Source organism: Scyliorhinus canicula, chromosome 15 (genome assembly GCF_902713615.1).
Source record: "Scyliorhinus canicula chromosome 15, sScyCan1.1, whole genome shotgun sequence".
In the NCBI taxonomy this organism is placed as follows: domain Eukaryota; kingdom Metazoa; phylum Chordata; class Chondrichthyes; order Carcharhiniformes; family Scyliorhinidae; genus Scyliorhinus; species Scyliorhinus canicula.
The window spans coordinates 28,640,966-28,656,797 of NC_052160.1; the positions used below are offsets into that span (position 1 = coordinate 28,640,966).

At 49.9% G+C, this 15,832-nt stretch overlaps 1 protein-coding gene across 4 annotated transcripts in view; it reads left to right on the forward strand.

The window, feature by feature from the left end:
• LOC119978556 overlaps positions 1-15,832 on the forward strand; it is a 90,795-nt gene that overhangs the window by 63,226 nt on the left and 11,737 nt on the right. For all 4 annotated transcript variants that reach the window (XM_038820288.1, XM_038820286.1, XM_038820287.1 and 1 more), the window contains 2 exons: positions 10,648-10,711; positions 13,708-13,807. In XM_038820288.1, coding sequence (XP_038676216.1) covers positions 10,648-10,711; positions 13,708-13,807 — 164 coding nt within the window. The remainder of the gene's footprint in view (positions 1-10,647; positions 10,712-13,707; positions 13,808-15,832) is intronic.

Sequence of the window (15,832 nt, forward strand, 5' to 3'; positions counted from 1 at the left end):
AGTTGATGGGGACGGGGCCTTTGACTGGCCCCTTGAGGTGGATTGGGCGCCCAAACGCTGAGGAGGATACCGCATGTTGGGGCACCGCCAAGGGCAATGGTGGTGTGGCTGTATCGATTCTTGGATAAAGAAAAGATCTTGAAATGGGCGAGGCAAAGCAGGAAAGGTACCTGGGAAGGAAGTGAGCTGCAGGTCTACCAGGACTTGGTGTGGAGTCAGCAAAGAGGACAGCCGGGTTCGACCAGATAAAGGCTGCCCTCTTGAAGCCGTGGTGAAGACAAGTCCTAAGACGTCCAGGGTGTCGTCAGTGGCTAGGGAGCTGAGGGGGTTGATGGGGGCGTGGGGGGTGCAAACCCATGGAGGTTTGGGAGGCGGAGGGTAAAGGAGTTCTCATACTTTTCCGATGTGAACTGGGTGTATTCCTGAATTGATTTTTTTCGTAATGGACAAGGTGCTGCTGGTGGCAATGGCCGACTCGTCGTATTTGGCCATTGTGGTTTCTGACCACGCACCGCATTGGGTGTGTTTGCGGGTGGTTCAGAGAGAGGCCCCATGGCCACAGTGGAGGTTAGATGTTGGACTGTTGGTGGACGAGGGGGTGTGCGAGCGGATGTGGGCTGCCATTCGCGTCTATGTGGAGTTATACGACATGGAGGAGCTCACAGCCGCCACGCTGTAGGAGGCACTCAAGGCTGTAGTTCGAGGGGAGTTTATTCCGATTCAGGCGCACAAGGAGAAGGTGGAGCAGGAGGAGAGAGTAAGGCTGGTAGGTGAGATTTTGAGGGCAGAGAGCAGGTACTCAGTGGCATTGGAGGAGGGGTTGCTGAAGGAGAGGCAGAGGCTCCAGATGGAGTTTGGCTTAGTTTAGGGAAGGCGGTGGGGCAGTTGGGGAGTGACAAGGAGCAGTGTATGGGCACAGGGAGAAGGCGAGTAGGATACTGGCCCATAAGTTGAGGAAGCAAGCAGCAGCGAAGGAGATCGGTAGAGTAAGGGACAAGAGGGATAAGGTGGTCATGGATCTGGAGGGGATGAATGGCACATTTGAGGCCTTTTATAGGAGGCTGTATGAGTCAGAACCTCCATGGGGAAAGAGGGGATGCAACGGTTCCTGGATGGGTTGGAGTTTCCCAAGCTAAAGAAGGAACGGGTTCAGGGCCTGGGGGCCCCATTTAGGTTGAGAGGGGTGATGGATAGCATGGATGCGATGCAGGCAGGGAAGGACCCGGGGCTGGATGGGTTCCCAGTAGTTTGCAAAAGGTTTGGGTGGAGCTGGGGCCATTGCTGGTGAGGACTTATAATGAGGCGAGGGAGAGGGGGGAACTCCCCCCTACATAGTCGCAGGCTTCCATCTCCCTGATTTTAAAGAAGGATAAAGACAAGGAGCAGTGTGGGTTGTACCACCGAATATCATAATTGAATGTTGATGCCAAGCTATTGCCGAAAGTGCTTGCATTGCGGATGGAGGACTGTGTGCCGCGGTGATGGGGGAGGATCAGACAGGTTTTGTGAAGGAGAGGCAGTTGTTGGCAAATATGTGGAGATTACGTAACGATTGTGATACCTTCGGAGGGGTAGGAGGTGCTCGGCCTAAGAAAGCAAGAAACCCAGAGTCGTGAACTCGGCCCAGTCCATCACACAAACCCTCCTCCATCCATTGACTCCATCTACACCGCCCACTGCCTTGGGAAAGAGGGCAGCATAATCCAAAGACTCCTCCCACCCAGTTTACTCACTCTTCCAACTTCTTCCATCGAGCAGGAGATACAAAAGTCTGATAACACGCGTGAACAGATTCAAAAACTGCTTCTTCCCTGCTGTTACCAGACTCTTAAACGACTCTTATGGGCTGACCTGATTAATATTACACTCCTGTATGCTTCATCTGATGCCGGTGTCAATGTATTCACATTGTGTACCTTGTGTTGCCCTTTTATGTGTTTTCTTTTCATATACTAAATGATCTGTTTGAGCTGCTCGCTGAAAAATACTTTTCACTGTACCTCGGTACACATGACAATAAACAAATCCAATCAAATCCCAGAGATAGTGGTGGTGATGGACATGGTGAAGCCATTTGATCGGATGGAGTTGACGGATTTAATAATAATAATCTTTATTGTCACAAGTAGGCTTACATTAACACTGCAATGAAGTTACTGTGAGAATCCACTAGTTCCCACACTCCGGCGCCTATTCGGGTTCACTGAGGGAGAATTCAGAATGTCCAATTCACCTCACTAGCACGTCTTTTGGGAGGAAACTGGAGTATCCGGAGGAAACCCAAATAGACATGGGGAGAACGTGCAAACTCCGCATAGCCAGTGACCCAAGCCGGCAACTGAACCTGCGTCCCTGGCGCTGCGAAGCAGCAGAGCTAACCACTGTGCTACCATGCCGTCCTAAGGTGCTGGGGTGATTTGGGTTCAGACTTGTGGACTGGGTCCAGTTGTTGTGTAGAAGGTGTCGGTGGCGAGTTTTCACACAAACCGAGTGAGTTTGGGGTACTTTGGGTTACATCGTGGGATGAGGCAGAAGTGTCTGCTCTCCCCGATGCTTTTCACCTTGACGATAGAGCCGTTGGCAATGGCGGAGTGCAGAGGGATTGACTGGGAGGGGTGCCAAGCATAAGGTTTTGCTGTATGCGGATGACTCGTTATTATGTATTTTTTAAAAATACATTTAGAGTACCCAATTATTTTTTTCCAATTAAGGGGCAATTTAGCGTGGCCAATCCACCTACCCTGCACACCTTTGAGTTGTGATGGTGAAACCCACACAGCTACGGGGAGAATGTGCAAACTCCACACAGTGACCCGGGGTCGTGATCGAACCCGAGTCCTCAGGGCAGCAGTTATTATGTATGGGCAGCATTGGTGGGATTGTGGAGATCTTGGACGAATCTGGCCGGTTTTCAGGATATAAATTGAACATGGGAAAGAGTGTCTGCGATCAATGCCAGAGGGCAGGAAAGGAGATTAGGCGACTTTAGGATTATTTTCCTATCTAGCATGTAGTTATGCTCTAGAACGCATTGCCTGTAATGCATTGGAAGCAAACTTAACAGCAACCTTATAAAAGGAAATTGGATACATTCTTAAGGTTGAATATTTTTCAGGGCTATAGGATAGTGTTACGATCACAGTTAGTGTTACTACTGGACGGGAAAGTCCCAGAATGGAACCCTGGCTCAGAAGGCCATAGTTTTCATATTTTTAAGAACACTCAGAGGAACAGAGTCTAGGACATTAAACATGAAACGTTTGATTGTAATACAATCATGTATACATGTGTACATGTTCACAAATGTATACATTTTTCAAAGATTTAAATTTAAACTTAGAGTACCCGATTATATATTTTTTCATTTAAGGGGCAATTTAGCATGGCCAATCCACCTAACCTGCACATCTTTGGGTTGTGGGGGTGAAACCCACGCAGACACACGGAGAGTGTACAAACTCCACATGGACGGTGACCCAGGGCTGGGGTCCTCAGCGCTGTAGTCCAAGTGCTAACCACTGCGCCACCTACCACCCCCCAGTTTTCAAAGATAACAACCCGCTCTAAAATCAAATGGCAGGTGCCAGTCAACTAATCTGTGGATTTCTTCTCGCAATCCCATAGTCACAAGTGTTTGAAACCTCCACTCTCAAAAAGTCACACTTTAAAATCTTATTTCAAACAATACATACATCAGCTGTTTTCATTAAGTATTCCAACTATCTTTTCAAACAAATCTTCCACTCCACTGTTTTGATGAGGAATCCTGATCCAGATTTTCCACCTCTCCTTTCAAGCTTCCTTTGTCTTAAATGCTGATGAACCATCAATCGAACGCGAGACGAGTTGCTGTACAAAAGTTAGGCTTTAATAAGCTAGAAGTTAGCCCTGCGGTCGACTACAGTAAATGGACGACCGCCGGGCGTTCTGACTATTTATACCTCGGAATGGAGGCTGTCACATGACTGGTCTCAACCAATCGGTCGAAAGGCACATGACCGACCAGGGCCAATGGTAAGCCGGTGTTCTGCACCAATGGCAGACAGCTATGCAAATCATACCACCACATTCACCCCTTGCGGAGAAAGAGGGGGGGGGTATCAACGAGAGCTGGGGGGGGGGGGGGGGGGAGAGAACTGGTGGTATGAGTAGCAGCCAGAGAAGGGAGAGAGTAAAAAACATTTTCTCTTCTTTTGTTTTATTACATTTTTTTTCGGCTTCCCACTGGCCCAGACAATTAACAATAGTACACAAAGTCCATGGAGTTGTTGTAATTTAAATCGATTCGATCAGTCTTTTCGTGGCCCGTGACGTTCTGGCAGACCGCCGCAGTGGAGTAGGTGACGTCAGTTCAGCCGATGGTGGTGGTTCTGCTGACGTGCTGGAGTCCGGGAGCGATGGTCCTTGAACAGTCTACGTCACCCGAGCTGGCTGTGGAGACGCCATGGATGGGGAATGGGTGGCCTGGGTGGGGCGCTGGGGGGAAAAAACAGGGGGGGGTCTGTGGTGAAGGGGGGGGAAGGCCGCACGCCGGCGGGTGCCAGGTCCCAGAGGGAGACCGTGTCCTGCCGACCGTCGGGGTACTCCACATACGCATACTGCGGGTTAGCGTGCAGTAACTGGACTTATTCCACTAACGGGTCGGACTTGTGCACCCGCACATGCTTCCGGAGCAAGATGGGTCCGGGGGCGGCCAGCCATGTCGGGAGAGGGGATCTGGAGGACGACTTCCTGGGGAAAACAAGAAGACGTTCATGAGGTGTCTGATTTGTTGCGGTACAGAGGAGTGAGCGGATAGAATGTAGGGCATCGGGGATAACCTCTTGCCATCGGGAAATAGGGAGATCTCTGGACCGGAGGGCCAGTAGTATGGTCTTCCAGATGGTACCATTCTCCCGCTCGACCTGTCCGTTACCCCGGGGATTATAGCTGGTCGTCCTGCTAGAGGCAATGCCCCTGTTGAGCAGGAATTGACGCAGCTCGTCGCTCATAAATGAGGACCCCCCGATCGCTGTGTATGTACGCGGGGTAGCCGGACAGGGAGAAGATGGAGAGGAGGGCCTTAATGACGGTCGATGTGGTCATGTTGGGGCAGGGAATGGCGAAGGGGAAGCGGGGGTATTCATCGATTACCGCCAGGAAGTAAATGTTGCGGTTGTTAGAGGGAATGCTGAGACGTTCGAAGGGGCGGGATGCTTTGATCAGGTGTGCGCGCTCAGGGCGGTAGAAGTGCGGTTTGCACTCTGCGCAGATGTGGCAGTCACTGGTTACTGTCCTGACTTCCGCGATGGAGAAAGGCAGGTTGCGGGCCTTAATAAAATGGTAGAGACGGGTCACCCCTGGATGGCAGAGGTCCGCGTGGAGGGAGCGGAGGCGGTCTATCTGCGCGCTGGCGCAGGTACCGCAGGACAGGGCATCAGGAGGCTCATTGAGCTTCCCAGGACGATACAAGATCTCATAGTTGTACGTGGACAACTAGATCCGCCACCGTAAGATCTTGTCATTCTTAATCTTGCCCCTTTGTGCATTATCAAACATGAAGGCTACTGACCGTTGGTCTGTGAGGAGGGTAAACCTCCTGCCGGCCAAATAGTGCCTCCAATGTCGCACCGCTTCGACTATGGCCTGGGCTTCCTTTTCCACAGAGGGGTGGCGGAGTTCGGAAGCCTGGCGGGTTCTGGAGAAGAAGGCAACGGGTCTGCCCGCTTGGTTCAGGGTGGCTGCCAGAGCTACTTCTGATGCGTCGTTCTCGACCTGGAAGGGGAGGGACTCATCGATGGCACGCATTGTGGCCTTTGCGATGTCCGCTTTGATGCGGCTAAAGGCCTGGCAGGCCTCTGTCGACGGCGGGAAGGTCGTGGTTTGAATGAGGGGACGGGCCTTGTCAGCGTAATTGGGAACCCATTGGGCGTAGTAAGTGAAGAAACCCAGGCAGCGTTTAAGGGATTTGAGGGTATTGGGGAGAGGGAGTTCCATCAGGGGGCGCATGCGTTCGGGGTCGGGGCCTATCACTCCTTTACGCACTATGTAGCCTAGGATGGCTAGACGGTCGGTGCTAAACACGCACTTATCCTTATTGTATGTGAGGTTAAGGGGTTTTGCGGTTTGGAGGAATTTCTGGAGGTTGGCTTCATGGTCCTGCTGATCGTGGCCGCAGATGGTGACATTATCAAGATACGGGAAGGTAGCCCGTAAACCGTACTTGTCGACCATTCGGTCCATCTCCCGTTGGAAGACCGAGACCCCATTTGTGACACCAAATGGAACCCTAAGGAAGTGGAAGCGCCCATCTGCCTCAAACGCGGTGTATTTGCGGTCACTCGCGCGGAGGGGGAGCTGGTGGTAAGCGGACTTAAGGTCCACAGTGGAGAAGACTTTGTATTTCGTGATATCGTTTACCATGGCGGATATACGGGGGAGAGGATACGCGTCCAATTGCGTAAACCGGTTGATGGTCTGGCTATAGTCGATGACCATCCGGTTTTTCTCCCCAGTCCGGACCACCAGCACCTGGGCTCACCAGGGACTGTTGCTGCCCTCGATGACCCCTTCCTTCAGCAACCTCTGGACCTCGGACCTGATGAAGGACCGGTCCTGGGCGCTGTACCGTCTGCTCTGTGTCGCGACGGGTTTGCAATCGGGGGTGAGATTAGCAAACGAGGGGGGGTCCACTTTGAGGGACGCGAGGCTGCAGATAGTGAGGGGGGGTATAGGGCCGCCGAATTGGAAGGTCAAGCTCTGCAGGTTACACTGGAAGTCCAGTCCTAGGAGTGCCGGTGCGCAAAGGTCAGGGAGGACAAGGAGTTTATAATTTTTAAAAACCTCCCCTTGGACCGTGAGGTCCGCGATGCAGCAGCCGGTGATGCGGACGGAGTGCGAACCTGAGGCTAACCCGATTTTGTGTTTTACAGGATGGACAGGGAGCGCGCAGCGTCTTACCGTGGTAGGGCGAACAAAGCTTTCCGTGCTCCCTGAGTCCAGCAGGCAGCCCGTCTCGTGGCCGTTGAGGTGGATCAGCGTTGTCGTTTTGGCGAGCGTGCGTGGACGTGACTGGTCGAGCTGAATGGCTGCGAGCCGTGGAGAAGATCCATAGTCATCATCGTCGGCCGAGTAGGTGCTGGAAGAACCTTGCGTGCCAGTCCCGGAAGGTGGTGCCCAGGATCCGCACGTGGAGTCGGGATCCCAAGATGGCGGTGCCCAGGACCCCCACGTGGAGTCGGGGCCCCAAGATGGCGGCGCCCAGGACCCGCACGTGGAGTCGGGGCCCCAAGATGGCGGTGCCCAGGATCCGCACGTGGGGTCGGCGCCCCAAGATGGCGGCACCCAGGACCCGCACGTGGAGTCGGTGCACCATGATGGCGGGGCCCTCGTGGTTGAGGGGGGCGGAGTTAGTGGTGCTGGCGAGCCGACCGGAGCGGCTGAGAGCGGGGGCAGAGAGGCGCGCAGGCCAGGCGCGGGGGCCCGGGGGCGGCGGGGAGAGAGTTGCACAGTGCGCTGGAGGGGCCCGGGGACGGCGGGGAGAGAGTTGCACAGTGCGCTGGAGGGGCCCGGAGGAGAGGGGGAGGCGCGCAGGCCGGGCGCAGGGGGCGGGGGGGAGAGATCGGCGCGGCGTACTGGAGGGGCCAGCAAGGGCCCGGAGGGGGGGATCCCCGGTCGCTGCGCGGTACAGCAGCGACCGATTTGGCCTGGCAGACAGAGGAGAAGTGGCCCTTCTTCCCGCAGCTCTTACAGAGGGCGGAGCGGGCTGGGCAGCGCGGGCAAGGGTGTTTTGCGAACCCACAAAAATAGCAGCGGGGCCCCGTGGACTTGTCGGGGCGTCCCGCGGCGCAGGCCTGAGGGAGGTCGGGTGCGGCGGATGGCGGTGGGGAAGCGTGCCAGGAGGCCCAAGGTGGTGCAGCACGGCTGGGGACATAGGCGCGGGCGTTTAAATCGGCGACCTCCAGGGAGGTGGAGAGAGTCCGTGCCTCAGTTAAGCTGAGGTCGTCTTTCTCCAGCATCCGCTGGCGGATAGCGGGGCACTGCATCCCAGCCATGTAAGCGTCTCTGATCAGCAGTTCCATGTGCTCCGTGGCTGAAACTTGGAGGCTGGAGCAATTCCTCCCCAGGACAGCGAGAGCCTGGTAAAATTGGTCTAATGACTCACCGGGGAGCTGTTGTCTGGTGGCCAGCAGATGTCGGGTGAATACTCTGTTGACTGGTTTAAGAAACTGTCCATTCAGCTTAAGCATGGCCGCATCATAATCTTTCTCTTCCTTGATCATCGCGTAGGCTGCTGTGCCCACGCTGGAGTGGAGGAAGTGAAGTTTCTGTGCCATGGTGGGGGGGCTGTTTGCAGACTCCAGGTATCCTTCGAGACATGCCAGCCAATGTTGAAACATTTCTGAAGCGTTCTGAGTTTGCGGGCTGATGCGGAGGCATTCGGGCTTGATCCGGAACTCCATCTTCAAAAATCTAGCTTATTAAATTGATGAACCAATCGAACGCGAGACGAGTTGCTGTACAAAAGTTAGGCTTTAATAAGCTAGAAGTTAGCCCTGTGGTCGACTACCGTAAATGGACGACCGCCGGGCGTTCTGACTATTTATACCTCGGAATGGAGGCGTGGTTAACTCAGCCTCTCAACCAGTCGGAGAGCCGTCACATGACTGGTCTCAACCAATCGGTCGAGAGGCACATGACCGACCAGGGCCAATGGTAAGCCGGTGTTCTGCACCAATGGCAGACAGCTATGCAAATCATACCACCACAAATGCTTTTACACATGGAGCAGCATTCTCCGTCCCGCCACCCCTGTTTTCTGGCACAGCATGCCCCCGCCAGCAGCGGGATCCTCCATTCTGGCAGCCGGCCAATGGGGTTTCCCATTGTAGCCATACCACACCGTCGGGAAACCCGTGGGCATGCGTCTGCTGCCGGCGAAGCATAGGATCCCGCCAACAGAGAATCCCACAGATAAACTCTGAGATCCAGCCACCAATTTCACAATTATTTCAAATAATTTCTCTCTCAAACTGTGGTAAAATTTCACAAACCTTAGAACAACCTTCTTACACTTCATGAGCCAACTTTTCAGCTTTATCAGTGCTTTACTGAACAGTACCCTGCTCTTCTTCACGTTTTGTCTCTTCCTTTACTTCAGACTCCTTGGAAACCTCTTTTTTTTCTCTAGATTCGTTAACTATCTGTCCTTTAAGTTTCCAACACTGGTCCCTCCCGATCTTTCTCCCTAAGGCCTTCTTCCAGAGGATGGAGGCACTGATTTTGGAGTTTATATGAGCAGGGAAGGTGCCATGGGTGAAGAAGGCTCTGTTTCAGTCCGAAATGGAGGTTGGTGCTCCCGAGCCTTCTGCAGGGGATCCAGTCTGAGGGTCATGGTGACGGTCCCGTTGCCGTTAGCTCCGGGAAAATATACTGGGAGTCCAGTGGTGCAATTGACGATCAGGGTATGGAACCAGTTGAGGAGTCATTTTAAGTTGGAAAGAACATCGGTGCTAATGCCATTGTGTGGGAACTACAGATTCAAGCGGTGAGGATGAGTGGGATGTATGGGAAGTGGAGGGAGGCGGGGCTGGAGTGGGTTAGGGACATGTTCTCAGAAGGGAAGTTTGTGGGATTAGGCGAGCTGCGGGAGAGATTCTAGCTGCCGAGGGCCAGTGAGTTCAGGTATATGCAGATGTGGGACTTTGCGTGAAAGGAGAGGGGGCGTTCCCCAATCCACCAGAGAACACACTGCTGGAGCAAATGCTGCTCCCTGATTTATGGAGGAGGTCAGGATTGAGATATACATGGGTGGTTGGGGAAGTAGGGCAAGGCGCAGGTGGTGAGGGTCAAGAGTAAATGGACGGAGGAGCTGGGGAAGGAAATAGGTTGGGGGCTGTGGTATGAGACGATGTGGCGGGTGAACCTAACCTGAGGATGAGATTCATTCAGTTCAAGGTGTGCCTAGGATACACATGACTCTGGCAAGGATGAGTGGGTTCTTCCAGGAGGTGGCTGACGGGTGCGAGAAGTGTAGACATTATTTTAAAAAGCAGATTGAAATGGTGAGTAATGTATAACAACAAAAAGGAGACAAATTCAAGTTCCAGAATGGCGCAAATAGAGGTTAGAAACAAATCAAAATCGAAGAAGAGGGTCCATGGGTCCTTTGGATATAATCACAATAAGAGATTTCAAGAAAATAAAAGCACAAAGGCGAATCGCAAATCATTTAAAATAATTTTTAAAATACTTATGACAGATGGACAAGAAAATGAAAGATGGAGTTCAATGTCCATTATAGTGGCACATATTTGTTAAAAAATAATAAATTGTATTTTGAATGTGTGTCCAACTTGAGGGCTAAGGTATTTGTCTGCTCTGGATTGGGGTTGAGATTTTTGACAGGATCCATTTGAGAGTTCGTGATATTACTATCTGGATCAAAAAATCATTTTGTATGAAGGATTAAGTAGCTGATCATTGACTTGTACCAACAGGTTCACTAAGGCCGCTGTAGATGTATTTGTACATGATTATTTCCCTTCGCCAAGTCATTGGGATGGGGAGAGTGCAAGTAATGCTGCTTTGTGTGAAAGTAAAGAAGACAATTTATACAGAATATCAAATAGTAATCCTGCATTACAAACACTATCTTTGTTTTTGTAGGGGAAAGAAATCCAGGCGCATCCACCTGCAGCTACTGCAACGCAAAATATAATGGAACAGATTGGTGAGTTAGAGTAAATTCATTACATTAGACCTTCCAATGCATTGTAATGTAGCTATAATGTTGTATTGTTAGAAGTATATGAAACTCTTAAATGTATTTAGCATTTTACTTTGGTGCAATAGCCAGGGTTGCATGTTAGTCTTCCGGTTAGGAGGGGGTTTAATTTAAACAGCCCTGATATCTCCTCCCACCACCTCTCCTTAAACAAAAAGGTTGATTTTGATTTCCCCCTTTCTGAGTGGTGGCTTATGTCCCAACCTCTAAGTTTTGGTGTGATCCAATTTCTGTTAATAACCCCACAGCAAACACATGATAGGCTTAGTTTATTTGACAACACTCAAAATGCGGGAGGAGGGTTGCCTCTGTGAATTGCGCTTTCACGTATCTGATCGTCAGTCCAGAAGTAAAACACTCGAACACGTCAGTAACGAATATTCGTTTATTTACGGCCGGGACAAATCTCTAAGCAGTCGGGTAACTACCTTCGAGAAGTGCCAAAATCCCAGAATAAGGACGGTATCTTTATACATCTTACAGCTTAGGGGTGGTCCCCTTAAATTCCTAGATACACCTATGATTTGGCAAGGATCCAGAACATGTACATATATGGAATTATTCTTCGAGGTCGGGAGGTTATTTTTGACATAATCATTAGCACAAGTCACTATCAATATTAATACAAAGGTTTTTGTATCCCATGGCCATCTGGCTTATCTCATTCCAAGGCCCTTCCTTTTACATTTCAATGTTTATTTGTTCCAACTGGTCAAACGAGCTTAATTACGTTATCTCTGCAATAAAGTAACGGTTCCCATTCATTCCATTCTTTGACTTTTTGACCTCTCTGCTTTCACAGATGCGGGTCAGAACATTAATTAGTACCAATGCCACACTCCCTATATTCCATCCCTTGACCTGTTGACATCTCTTTCACAGAGCTTTTCAGAACTGTTATATTAACCCTATCAGCGAAGTTCCAAATGAAATCCACTTCTACACCTCCTTTTTCACTTGCACAATAATAGTGTGGATAGAGAAAGAAAGATTAACAGGGCAGAGACTAAAGAGTAAAAATTAATTGTTTCTCATGAGCCCAGAATCAAAGTCCAATGGTGTATTCCTTCACAGAGATCGGCAGGCTGAACTGATGATGCTGGATAATTCACATCTACACTTGAGGTGATTTCCACGATGATATAGGCACATGGAGATGAATCGGTCTTGTAGGCGATGGTATAGAAGTTCAGAAACCATGTAGATGGGGCCAGACATTCAAACCTGGACAGAGCCCTTTTCTGTGCTGCTACTTGTTAGATGGAAAATATGGCAGACTGATTTGCAGTACAGTCAAACAATGAGCAGCCATTTTTCTTTCTAAATATGGTGCCGGGCAATTCTGGTGATGCCATTCCCGCTGGCCGGAATGGTGTGAACTCGCACATGATTCGGTGCTTGCAACTCATAATTATGCACAAGCAATTATCTCTCCAAATCTCCTAGCGGGTCAGGAGCTGATATCCGGCCACTATCGACTTTGTGGGGTTGAAGGTCCAGGAACCATATGTAAACCCCAGTCCAGCACACCCTGATCCGTCTCTCCAGCGGCCACTATCGACTTTGTGGGGTTGAAGGTCCAGGAACCATATGTAAACCCCAGTCCAGCACACTCTGATCCGTCTCTCCAGCACACTCTGATCCGTCTCTCCAGCACACCCTGATCCGTCTCTCCAGCCTACCAGTTTTCACAAAATCCTTTTGAACGTCCAAAACCCAGAGGCAAATAGCTAACGGCCTCAAGAAGAAGTTTTGTACCTTGACTTGGCCACAATGACCACGGTGCCTTGATTCCAGAAGTTTGTTTCCAGCGGCATATTCTCTATCAAAGGAAGACTCCAGGAAGCACACCAACCTCATCTTTCCATGCTACTTACAACTAGGGTTTACTGTAGAATAATCAATCCAATCTGATCTTTTAGTTTCAAACAGGCTTATTGTAAGAGACTTTCTCATAGCAACTAACCCACAAGAAGCTCTCACACCAAAGTGTTCCAGCTGTCAAATGTTTAACTAGCAATTCACTTAACAAGGCAATTGCGATATATTTGTACACTGACACTCCGACCTAGGAGGCTGTTGCTCAGGAGGTTAACGCAACTGGCAACGATGCCAGAAGCATCACATAGTGCAGGAAGCAGATGAATAACCTCATCTACTCCACCAGATAGATTCTCTCTTAAGCTCTCTCCACTATCAAACTGTCAACATGGTATTATGTACTCAAATGGCAACTCTCTTCATGGATCTCACACATCCACGAACGCATTTTCTCGTGGACACTTTCAGATCACCACCATCCCATTTGTCATGTTGCTCTCACTCCATCCTCTGGTTCTTCTGGGGAGGGCGCACCACTTTGCAAACTGTGATCATGCAGGAAATCATCTCTAGTGTGTATTGCAGAGAGCCACCTGAGCAGTCCATGCATCTGAATTGCATCTTCAGAAGTCCTATGGTCTGCCATATGAGGGTTAAGTGGGTAGCCCTTATCCCCCAGCAACGATCCATGCAGATGTCCTGGATCCAGTTGTTGTGGTGGAGATTTCCACCCTACCCTCGAGCCCATAACCTACCCAAGCTCTAGTCTACATGGACCTCTACCCACCCCATCTGGAGTCTACATGCATCCCCTTCCAGTAAGCGATGTACCCCTTTAATCCCCTTGTTTGAGAGCATTTCATGCGGCCTTACAGGGACCAACATTTCTCTGATGCTGCCAAATTAGCTCCTAATGTTTGAAAGTCACAGACAGACATGGCTTCAGTCATTTTAAAAGGTCATTGCCCACTATTTTTAAAGTTTAGGAATTAGCCATGCTAATAAATATATATATTTCATAAGAATATAGTGTTAGATCTTGGCCCCATTACAATATATTAGAACATGTGAATCTATTTTGGAGACCTAATGACACATGTTGCTTTATTTTGTCTTACCAGAACAAGCTGTCCAGGAAACACCAGATCACAACAGGGAACGCTCAGAATTTATTAGAATCAGACTTGCACCGCCTGCTCCACAACTTGAAACTCCACCAAGGTAAAGGTTTACATCTCACAATCACTAACTCGTATTATGTTTCTTTATTATCCTGCAGTTTTGGACATGTCATAAATGGAGCTCTTCACAATGGCAGAATGCTCCAAAACAAGGCAATGGGCAAAACTTTTACTTATAGTCACAGTTTTGATTTCTTCTGTTTATTATAGGAAAAAAACCTGTAAGTTGGTGTTCCATACATCAGCAGAACTTTAATTTCTCTTGCTCCATTCCCTGTGTGCACCATGCCCTGAAGGCATTACTTAGAGTCATTCCATCCCATTGAATGCCCCGTGTGAAATCCTATTTATAAACATTGGGCAAAATTCTATGTTTGGGAAACTATGTTCTCCCTCCGGAGCTAAATTGTACAAAGGGAGAGAAATTCAGGAAGCGATTTCCAATCCTTCACCATGCAAATGAGTGCATGACGAGGGTTGCAAGAGCTTCCAGAGGGAATCCAGTTATCGGGTCGCTATTTGAGCAGGTGGGCCGAGAGAAAGGTCACACAACTGTGCCCCCCCCCCCCCCCCCCCCCCCCCACCCAGTACAAGGGTGATCCCCCCACCCCACCCTCCGCACACACACACACAACAGCTAAATAAAGAGACCCCCGTAAATATGGAGACCCTCAGAAAAGAGACCCCTGTCAGGAGGCCCCCCGGAAAAGAGACAGATCGTTGTCAGGCAGGCCCCCCAGAAGAGAGACACAACCTGTCTGGAAGCTAGAAAGCAGACCAGACGGAGGCAGTGAAAAAAAACACTGCTTTAACACTCAGCTGGGAAATACACCTGCTGGCTCAGCCATGTTAATTCCTGAAAGAGAAAATCAGTCAGCTGTGCTTAAACCCTCTCAGATCCCTCTGACCTGCAAGCCATTTATTCATTTGTCTTTGATATTGATTTTACTAGGCTGCGATTGACAGCTTCCACACACCACAGCTGTTAGCATTGCTCCATTCATCTTTCTCACAGTTGAGTAAATCTGAAGTGCTCTAACCACAGTGTTTATAAACATCAAGCATTGACCGCTGTCATTTTCTAGCTGACCACCAAAATCACTCAACTGTGAAGGTAGGTAATTGGAAAGCACTTCATTCTGGGGTGCTTTCTGATAGGGGTCTCTCTTTTGGGGTCCTTCCTGACTGGGGTCTCTCTCTCCGGGGGGGCTTCCTGACAGGGATCTCCATATTTAGGGGGTCTCCTTTCTGAGGGGCACTCCATATTTAGGGGGTCTCTTGATTTAGAGGGTTTCTGTGGGGTTCTGCTTATTTAGGGGGTCTCTGATGAGGGTGAGGTGGGAAGGTCTTGCATGGGGTGGGGGGGGGGGATGGTCCTCTGATGGACTTTGAGGACAATTCCCTTAAAGAGTTACCCCATTTGCCCACCGCTAGGTCCACTGCGTCAGGACCACGTTTGTCAGAACCAGTAGTAATTCTCTCCCACATGATGCCCGGCCAGAAGACCGGAGAATCACATGGGCCCCGGAGAATATGATGTCTGGCCCACTAAGTGGATACAAATAGGTCTTAATGACCCATTTGCATCTGCCCACTGGCACGGGGCTCAAACCTTGATCCGGACGCCAACAGAGGACCGGAGCATTGGAAATGGGGCGGCGTCCAACGCCAATCCCGTTTTCTTCACAACGCTGGATTTTACGCTACCAACATTGAGAAGCGGACAACTTAGCCCAGTGCATATATGATTTCATTTCATGTATTGTACAATGGCATTTTCATACCCATGAATTCTCCTTCCAGAAGTTAAATTCAAATCTATTTTCTTGCTTCCTTATTCCCACACCCGAGTTATTTGGTTGTGGTCAACTCTGGAGTCTTCAGCAGATAATCTATTTTCTTTAACATCGCCAGCAGAATGTAGTGTTTTGTTTTCCTTTTGAATGTATCTGAAAATTTCTATCTCTAACGAAAAAAAGGAGTGCATGAAATGTTGAGTGGCCCAAATAAGGAGCTGAAGATTGTGACGATTGGAAGATTAGGAAATTTGTTTATAAATGTAGTG